Genomic DNA, 10,338 nt, shown 5'->3' with positions numbered 1-10,338 from the left:
GAAACCTGGAGACAACATCACCGAGCGACAATTGTGAGTTCAGTTTCCGGTCACTATTTTTGCGAGAAATGCATAGCTAAAGAATAGCTAAACGTGATTAGGCAAACAGCAATAAAAAAAAAAACAACTGGCTACCGGTTAAATGTATATATGAAGGGTTAAGGCACATGTTTTTATGATCAATAACAACTGGTGCCCTTCATGTGCACAGATCGAGTGTCGCACTGTCGCATGCGAATGACGTCATTGATAAATAATTAAAAATGACATAATTAAACCATAAATGTGTCAATTCATAATATGTAAACAACTGCCTAAACACTTTATAATTTGCTACATATAGGATCAAATAGTACTTGTGTGGAGCAGGTTAGTTTTTAAGGTGTTATTATTACACAGTTCTAAAACATATTTTTAAAGCTGTTATTATTACACAGTTGTAAACCATACAGAATATGAAGCACAACATTAGCTTGTTAAAGGTTATCCAGGGTTTGAAGTAGTTTGATAGTAGTTTGTTACCTCTACTCATTAGAGAAAGTAGACAAATGCTCCATTCCAGGTTTTCCCAATGACCCTTCACTCCAGAGCTGAGTTGACTCGAGACCGTAGGTCGCGTCTGGGAGAGGAGGGAGAGAGGGCTTCCCCGAATGGATTGACACAAGAAGGATTTACGCTTTAAATTGTGTTTTATTCAGTATGGCTATATACGTGTTTGATAAAAACAGTATTGGTAGATTGTGTCAATGTATCAGCGTTGTAAAGAAGAGCTACTAACCAGCCATATTTTCCGAGTGAAACCAATACAATGATCGTCAGTGTCTATCAGGAGTGGAATATTATTAGCAATTCAGACAGTGCAACTGTCTCTCTGGTATGTAAAGTATTTGAGCTGCCTTTTAAAGTCAACGTGTAAATATCATCTAAACCAACAACACTTATATTATTTGTGACATTCACAAATAGCTTAGCCAGCCATCCAATGCCACGAGTGTCAAATACTCGATATTTTTCGGACATTCGGTCAAGTGCAAGAAAATCTACTCGACGCGGCAAAAGTGTTGCAAGCTGGTTACAACATTGTCATTACGCTTCCGTCCGAAACTCGTGCAGTAAAAAAGTAGGCCGCGAGCCAAGTCCGGTGTTGTGTGGCAGCCTATACTTTTTAAAGGGCTTCACTTCTGCCTTTTAACTGTTAAATGGCTTAGCCTAAATATACAATAAATACCACCGCCATGCGGAAGAAGAAGGAGCGTTAGGAGATTTTAGCATATTGATTAATAATACAAATCTATTATTGATATCGCAATGAATCATTTATTTATATGAAAGGGTTATTGTGTAATCTGTTAACTACATGGTAATAGGCATGTCTCTACTTCACGGATCATTGCTTTGACAAGGTGTTGTGTGTTGTAAACTGTTTAGTCCGCTAAGCCAAATACGGACCGTATTTGGCACGGCAGGGCCAGCGCCATTCCTTTCGTTAAAGGGACACAGTAGGGAAAACTGCAGTAGCCTAAAGTGGGCTCACAAGGCGAGTTTATTGAACATGATCAGTTGAAAGTGAAAGACGGCTGGTAACTCGACAATCTTCAACACTATACAACTAACCCATATAGTTACACCTGATACCTCATACATGTTCTATTTGCAGTCACACGCTTCATTGCCCGAATGCAACACCATGCAGTTCAAGATTTCTAAACATCTGCTACAAATGATACAATTGGGTTCTCTTATACCCAGTACATACAAAAAAAAACGTGTGACCAGGCTTGTTTTGTTAGGAAAATAAAACAGTTTTCTCCTTAGTGTTGTCAGTCAAACACGGACGTGTTTGGGTGTGTTATATAGTGCACTAATAGAGAAACAGACAGTTATTTTAACATATATATTTTTTTCTTGATCAATTCCCTCCAGGTCCTTGCACAGCTTTTCAACATGGTGGGAAAATAACTCAGCATTTGGGTGTCGGTGTAAGCCAGTAATCCCACTCTCAAAAAAATTAAGGAAGAGAGAAAAAAAAGCTGAAGTTGGAGCACAGCTGAGAACAACCATTCACCTGGTTCCCATGCCGACTGCCCCATCTCTGCCCTCTCACATCCTCCACTATGCCTCCTACTCCGAAACCTCCTAAGAGACAACCCCCACCACAGACAAGGAATGGCTGCAAGGTGATACCCACAACAACAACCACCACTACCACCACCGCCAAGAGGCAGATCTCCAACTCCAGCAAGTCCAGAGGAAAAGCCTTTGAGAGCCCACAGTCGACACCAAAACCCCCCCAAAGATCCACAACCAGGACCCAGGCCCAGCCGGCCAGAAGCCCAGGGAGGAATGGGCTTGGCAGTCAGGTCCCGGGGGGTTCCCCTGGTAGGGTTAACCATGCCCCTGTGCATGTAACAGGATCAGTGAGGCTAAGGAGCCGGGGTAATCCTCTGCTACAGCATGGGGTGGGAGAGGATCCACCGGGGCGCAGGATGTCCTTACGGGGCATGGGGTGCTCCAAGAAGTTTCCTCCCCTGACGATAAAACCTAGCAGGGGAGGGAAGAAAGCCAGAGGGAGGGGGGCGAGGGGAGCAAGGGGTCAGAGATGGAGCGAAAGAGGGATTGAGCAAGGACCTGAGGAGTCTGACCCTGGTAGTATTGACCCTAGTGTGATTGACCAAGAGAAGGAGGTAGTCAGCCATGATAGAGAGGGCCAACCTCTTAACCTAAGGACTGAACTTGATGACCCTTCCTGTGTTGACCAGCAGGAACCAGGAGTCGGCCATGATGGTAAGGGCAAACTTCTTAACCTGAGGACTGATGACTCAGCTAGTGATGACAAACATGAAGAGTTAGTTGCCCATAATGGTGACGCGGTTGGTACTAACCCACATAATAAGCCTTTCAGCCATAGTGGTGAGGGCAACAACTCGGAGCTCAATGACCCCATCAGTGTTGACCAACAACAGGAAAAGCTAATCAATAACATTAGTGAGGGCAATTCAGGGCAATTCTACCAGAGCCATGAGCTTGGTGACTCTACCAGTGATGAGAGGCAGGAAGTGTCAGTCGTCCCTAAAGGTGAAGACAAAGCCAAGATTAACCTTGGAGCTGAGCAGATTGAGATAGAGCAGAGAGAGAGAGATACTCATGCAGAGGAGCAGAGAGGAGGGGAGAGGTTGGAGAAGGACGGAAAGGAAGCAGTGGAGAAGGAAGGAGATGAAGCAATGGAGGAAGGAGAAAAGACGGATGAAGAAAAGAAGAAAGCAGAGGAGGAGAGAGTGGAGATAGTCAAGGTGAAGGAGACTAAGGAAAGAGAGGAGAAAGACGAGAGACTGGAGAAGAGAGAGGTTATCAGCAGACCTCCAGACACAAGCTCCAGTATGTCTGTCTCTCAGCACCAAAAGCCACCTCTGCAGGATGACGTGTTGATGATGCAATCACCTGTCCATCCCCCATCTGTCTCTGAACCAGCCACCTCAGACCTGGTGTCACCCCCTCTCTCTCATCCTCACCCGACCTTTCCACTTCACCCCGCAATGTCACATGACATTAAGGTTTTTAACCAAGGTGCAAAACTAATCCAACCTACCCAAACTGTTGAAATCCATAAACCTTTAAAAGTCCCAACTACTTTCCATGAGACATCACAGACGACCTCAGTGCACCCAGTATCACTAAGTCTCTCAGTTGCCTTCCTCAGTGAACCCCACAAGTCCCTGTGTGTAATCCCAGCGAACCCAGCACTCAGTCAGAGCCTGGAGAGCCCTGTCTCTCCAGAGGCTAGACAACTTCTCAGACCAGTGGACGAAGAGACCAAAGAGTCATCCAATCACCTCAATGCAAAATTATCTTCATCATCTGCATCATCATCGTCAGACCTGTACACCAGCGCGGAGGTCCCCATCACTGTGTCTGTACCTGACCTGGGTCCATTGTCAAACAACCACAACAATTACCCAGAAGAACCACCATCCTCATCATCACTCCCATACACAAAGAAAGACGTTTTCACCACTGGGTCTGAACCAGACAAAGACATTGTATCTGTCTCTGATTGTGACCTAGGTTCTGGTCCAATGACTCACAACAAGTACAACCAAGATGAGCCACAACCATCACTCCCAAACACAGACACAAGGTCTGAACCAAACACAGGGTCTGAACCAAACACAGATATTGCATCTGTCTCTGTATCTGATCTGGGTTCAGTGCCAAAGACCTCCTCCATCCCTAACCAGGAGAGTTCTAGCTCCAAGTTCTCATTCTCCTTCTCCTGCAGCTCTGAGAGCACCCAATCATCCTACTCCTTCGACACTGAGTCAGAGACTGGATATGGGGAACCTAGCCCCCCTGGACACCCTAGCCTGGACCTGGGACACCTGGACGGGGGCACATCTCTGCCCCGAACCCCACGGATCATCCAGAGGAGGGAGAGGAAGAAGAGGAGTAGGTGTGGAGGGTGTGAGCCGTGCCTAAGGAAGATCAACTGTGGCCAGTGTAGCTGCTGTCTGAACCGCAGGACTGGACACCAGATCTGTAAACTGAGGAAGTGTATGGAGCTGAGGAAGAGGAGGCCAATGTCACTGCTCACACTAACATCTACTCAGGTAAGGTTTTTTCTAAGGCGTAGAGTAAACTTTAGGCTAAAACTGGAAAAGGCTGCTTATAAACTCCTTATAAACCTCATAACTTTTTAACGTTTTATTATTCACTTGTGTATAACCATTATAAGGAGTTTAAAAGCAGACCTTAAGGTAAAATTGACCAAGTCAATTGACCTTTCTTTAGAGAATACTGTACGTGCTGAGAAAGTCACCTAACTGCAACTGACCCCAAAGCCACAGAGAGTCTAAAGCCAGCTTGTTATTGTCACTACTTCTCTAAGTTGTCATATGCCTGTGGCGATGCTATGCTATGGACTGACTGAGAGGATACGTGAGGCGTAGTCTGTTGGTCTGTGACAGTTTATGGTGTGTGTGTGTGTGTGTGTGTGTGTGTGTGTGTGTGTGTGTGTGTGTGTGTGTGTGTGTGTGTGTGTTTGTGTGTGTGTGTGTGTGTGTGTGTGTGTGTGTGTGTGTGTGTGTGTGTGTGTGTGTGTGTGTGTGTGTGTGTGTTTGTGTGTGTGTGTGTGTGTGTGTGTGTTTGTGCTCTGGGTTCTCCAAAATATGTGGTGAAATGAAGTGGGAGGATAGAAAAGGACGGGGTCAGTTGGAGAGGATAGAATGTTCTGGACAGTGAGATTGCATTGATATACTACTATATGGGAAAGAAAAGGGTACTGTGCTTGACAACTGTGGTCATCAAAGGAGGTGACATAAGGAGGGATTCACGGGTCCCTGCGGCTGTCCTCCACCCACAGGGGCCAAAGAGACCAGGGGCCAAGGGGCCTTACCCCTCCACTGTCCTCTCCTCTCCGCTCTGGCCCCATGACAGCATGGAGCCTAATGTTTCATGTGTGCCAGCCTAGTCCACATAGTAAAATCGCAATAAGAGGTCATTCAACTCCCATGGATTTAAATTCAACAGCATTTTGGGGTTTATATGATGCCACCCTCATATAGAGTTAAAACTACTCTGGTCATAGGGTTGATTATTATTACATTTATGACACTAAATGGAGTAAATATCCAATCACATTGAACTCTCAGGGAGTTGATCAAATTTAACTCTACATGCCATTTCACACTTTCAGTGTCGTTTTTAATTCACTCCCATGCCATTTTACACTTTTTTGTGTTGTTTTGAATTAACAACTCCGTCAGAGTATATTTTTACTCTTGCTGTTTGCATTGTAAATCCAACCACTTACAGATTGAAATTGTTAAGAAAATTGTGTTATGTATCTTTGCATAGCATAAGATAAATAACAATCAATGTACATGCGAAAACACAGATATTGAAACAAAATTAATTCTAAAAATCAACCTGTAACATAGCATTCTGGGAAATACGAGTTAAAAACATTAACACTGTGAATGTAACACTTCTTGCAGTATACTTCAAAGAAGTCTAAAGAGTGTGTGGATACTCCATACAGATGTAGGATCTTAATTTGATCACACTGTTGCAGGAGAACTTGTAGTGTATTTGACACCACCCCTGGTTAAAGGGGGAATTTAGGCAGCCCAAGAGTTAACACAGGAACTTTATTCGCATAGAGGAAAATTCAGGTACATGGGGCTGTAGTGGAATGGTAGTGGTTCTGTAATGGACAGAAACAGAGGTAATGAATACAGTGTACACAATTCAAGGTCACACTTTATTTGGATAGTCCAGATTTCCCATCTGTAGATGCTCTACAGATGGTCATACTATCAACAAACTATCTGTTGATAAGCAACTGCTTAGCTAATTTTAGGGTTAGGTTTAGAGTTAGGGTTAGGTTTAGAGTTAGGGTTAAGTTTAGGGTTATGTTTAGAGTTTAGGGTTAAGGTTAAGGTTAGAGTAAGGGTTAGGGCTAGGGTTAGGTTTAGAGTAAGGGTTAAATCAAATCAAATCAAATTTTATTGGTCACATACAATTGTGGCCAAAAGTTTTGAGAATGACACAAATCTTAATTTTCACAAAGTTTGCTGCCTCTGTTTGGATGATGGCAATTTGCATATACTCCAGAATGTTATGAAGAGTGATCAGAGAAATTGAAATTAATTGCAAAGTCCCTCTTTGCCATGCAAATGAACTGAATCCCCAAAAAACATTTGCACTGCATTTCAGCCCTGCCACAAAAGGACCAGCTGACATCATGTCAGTGATTCTCTCGTTAACACAGGTGTGAGTGTTGACGAGGACAAGAATTGAGATCACTATATCATGCTGATTGAGTTCGAATAACAGACTGGAAGCTTCAAAAGGAGGTGCATGGAATCATTGTTCTTCCTCTGTCAACCATGGTTACCTGCAAGGAAACACATGCCATCATCATTGCTTTGCACAAAAAGGGCTTCACAGGCAAGGATATTGCTGCCAGTAAGATTGCACCTATATCAATCATTTATCAGATCATCAAGAACTTCAAGGAGAGTGGTTCAATTGTTGTGAAGAAGGCTTCAGGGCGCCCAAGAAAGTCCAGCAAGCGCCAGGACCGTCTCCTAAAGTTGATTCAGCTGCGGGATCGGGGCACCACCAGTACAGAGCTTGCTCAGGAATGGCAGCAGGCAGGTGTGAGTGCATCAGCACGCACAGTGAGACAAAGACTTTTGGAGGATGGCCTGGTGTCAAGAAGGGCAGCAAAGAAGCCACTTCTCTCCAGGAAAAACATCAGGGACAGACTGATATTCTGAAAAAGGTACAGGGATTGGACTGCTGAAGACTGGGGTAAAGTCATTTTCTCTGATGAATCCCCTTTCTGATTGTTTGGGGCATCCGGAAAAAAGCTTGTCCGGAGAAGACAAGGTGAGTGTTACCATCAGTCCTGTGTCATGCCAACAGTAAAGCATCCCGAGACCATTCATGTGTGGGGTTGCTTCTCAGCCAAGGGATTGGGCTCACTCACAATTTTGCCCAAGAACACAGCCATGAATAAAGAATGGTACCAACACATCCTCCGAAAGCAACTTCTCCCAACCATCCAGGAACAGTTTGGTGACGAACAATGCCTTTTCCAGCATGATGGGGCACCTTGTCATAAGGCAGAAGTGATAACTAAGTAGCTCGGGGAACAAAACATCGATATTTTGGGTCCATGGTCAGGAAACTCCCCAGACCTTAATCCCATTGAGAACTTGTGGTCAATCCTCAAGAGGCGGGTGGACAAATAAAACTCCACATATTCTGACAAACTCAAAGCATTGATTATGCAAGAATGGGCTGCCATCAGTCAGGATGTGGCCCAGAAGTTAATTGACAGCATGCCAGGGCAAATTGCAGAGGTCTTGAAAAAGAAGGGTCAATACTGCAAATATTGACTCTTTGCACCAACTTCATGTAATTGTCAATAAAAGCATTTGACACTTGAAATGCTTGTAATTATACTTCAGTATTCCATAGTAAGATCTGACAAAAATATCTAAAGACACTGAAGCAGCAAACTTTGTGGAAATTAATATTTGTGTCATTCTCAAAACTTTTGGCCACGACTGTACACATGGTTAGCAGATGTTAATGCGAGTGTAGCGAAATGCTTGTGCTTCTAGTTCCGACCATGCAGTAATATCTAACCAGTAATCTAACAATTTCACAACAACTACATTATACACACAAGTGTAAAGGAATGAATAAGAATATGTACATATAAATATATGGATTAGCGATGGCCGAACAGCATAAGCAAGATGCAGTAGATGGTATAGTGTACAGTATATACATATGAGATGAGTAATGTAGGGTATGTAAACATTATATAAAGTGGCATTGTTTAAAGTGACTAGTGATACATTTATTACATCCAATTTGTAATTATTAAAGTGGCTAGAGATTTGAGTCAGTATGTTGGCAGCAGCCACTCAATGTTAGTGATGGCTGTTTAACAGTCTGATGGCCTTGCGATAGAAGCTGTTTTTCAGTCTCTCGGTCCCTGCTTTGATACACCTGTACTGACCTCGCATTCTGAATGATAGCAGCGTGAACAGGCAGTGGCTCGGGTGGTTGTTGTCCTTGATGATCTTTTGGCCTTCCTGTGACATCGGGTGGTGTAGGTGTCCTGGAGGGCAGGTAGTTTGCCCCCGGTGATGAGTTGTGCAGACCTTACTACCCTCTGGAGAGCCTTGCGGTTGTGTGCGGAGCAGTTGCCATACCAGGCGGTGATACAGCCCGACAGGATGCTCTCGATTGTGCATCTGTAAAAGTTTGTGAGTGTTTTTGGTGACAAGCCAAATTTCTTCAGCCTCCTGAGGTTGCAACTCTACTTTGTCTCTATACTGACGCTTAGCTTGTTTGATTGCCTTGCGGAGGGAGTAGCTACACTGTTTATATTCGGTCATGTTTCCGGTCGCCTTGCCCTGATTAAAAGCAGTGGTTCGCGCTTTCAGGTTTGTGCGAATGCTGCCATCAATCCACGGTTTCTGGTTGGGGAAGGTTTTAATTGTCGCTGTGGGTACAACATCACCGATGCACTTGCAAATAAACTCGCTCACTGAATCAGTGTATACATCAATGTTGTTGTTCAACGCTATCTGGAACATATCCCAGTCCACGTGATCAAAGCAATCTTGAAGCGTGGAATCAGATTGGTCGGACCAGCGTTGAACAGACCTGGCACCGGCGTTTCCTGTTTTAGTTTCTGTCTATAGGCTGGGAGAAACAAAATGGAGTCGGGGTCAGATTACATATATTTTTTTACCTTTATTTAACTAGGCAAGTCAGTTAAGAACAAATTCTTATTTTCAATGACTGCGCAGGAACTGTGGGTTAACTGCCTTGTTCAGGGGCAGAACGACAGATTTTTACCTTGTCAGCTCGGGGATTCGATCTTGCAACCTTTCGGTTACTAGTCTAATGCTCTAACCACTAGGCTAGGGCGAGGGAGGGCGTTGTATGCGTCGCGGAAGTTAGAGTAACAATGATCCAGAATTTTTCCAGCCCCGGTCACGCATTCGATATACTGATACAATTTGGGGAGCCTTGTTTTCAGATTAGCCTTGTTAAAATCCCCAGCTACAATAAATGCAGCCTCAGGATATGTGGTTTCCAGTTTACATAGAGTCCAATAAAGTTTTTTCAGGGCCGTCGAGGTGTCTGCTTGGGGGGGGGGGGGGGTACACTGTGATTATAATCGAAGAGAATTCTCTCGGTAGATAATGTGGTCGGTATTTGATTGTAAGGAATTCTAGGTCAGGTGAACAAAAGGACTTGAGTTCTATGTTGTCATGATCACACCACGACTCGTTAATCATAAGGCATACACCCTTCTTCTTATCAGAGAGATGTTGGCTTCGGGATAAGTCTCTGAATGTCCTTGAGTGACCCAGCCAGAGCCCGGACTTGAACCCGATCGAACATCTCTGGAGAGACCTGAAAAACGCTCCCCATCCAACCTGACAGAGCTTGAGAGGATCTGCAGAGAAGAATGGGAGGAACTTCCCAAATACAGGTGTGCCAAGCTTGTAGCGTCATACCCAAGAAGACTCGAGGCTGTAATCGCTGCCAAAGGTGCTTCGACAGAGTCCTGAGTAAAGGGTCTGAATACTTATGCAAATGTGATATTTCATTTTTTTATTTTTAATACATTTGCAAACATTTCTAAAAAACAGTTTAGGCTTTGTCATTATGGGGTATTGTGTGTAGATTGATGAGGGAAACAACTATTTAATCAATTTTAGAACAAGGCTGTAATGTAACAAAATGTGGAAAAGGTCAAGAGGTCTGATTACCTTCTGAATGCACCGTATCTACGCTTCAACAAAT

At 44.0% G+C, this 10,338-nt stretch overlaps 1 protein-coding gene across 2 annotated transcripts in view; it reads left to right on the top strand.

The window, feature by feature from the left end:
- The first annotated feature begins 575 nt into the window (after positions 1–575).
- LOC129836531 (methylcytosine dioxygenase tet3-B-like) overlaps positions 576–10,338 on the top strand; it is a 116,371-nt gene continuing 106,608 nt past the window's right edge. Inside the window, exons 1-2 of one of the 2 annotated variants that reach the window (XM_055902839.1) lie at positions 576–874; positions 1,924–4,604. In XM_055902839.1, the coding sequence (XP_055758814.1) occupies positions 2,115–4,604 (2,490 nt within the window). In that variant the 5' untranslated portion in view covers positions 576–874; positions 1,924–2,114. The remainder of the gene's footprint in view (positions 875–1,923; positions 4,605–10,338) is intronic. The other variant, XM_055902840.1, reaches the window with a different exon arrangement.

This window comes from Salvelinus fontinalis, chromosome 37, assembly GCF_029448725.1.
Source record: "Salvelinus fontinalis isolate EN_2023a chromosome 37, ASM2944872v1, whole genome shotgun sequence".
NCBI lineage: Eukaryota > Metazoa > Chordata > Actinopteri > Salmoniformes > Salmonidae > Salvelinus > Salvelinus fontinalis.
Note: the sequence above shows the minus strand (reverse complement) of the source record. Positions and strands in the feature narration are given on the sequence as shown.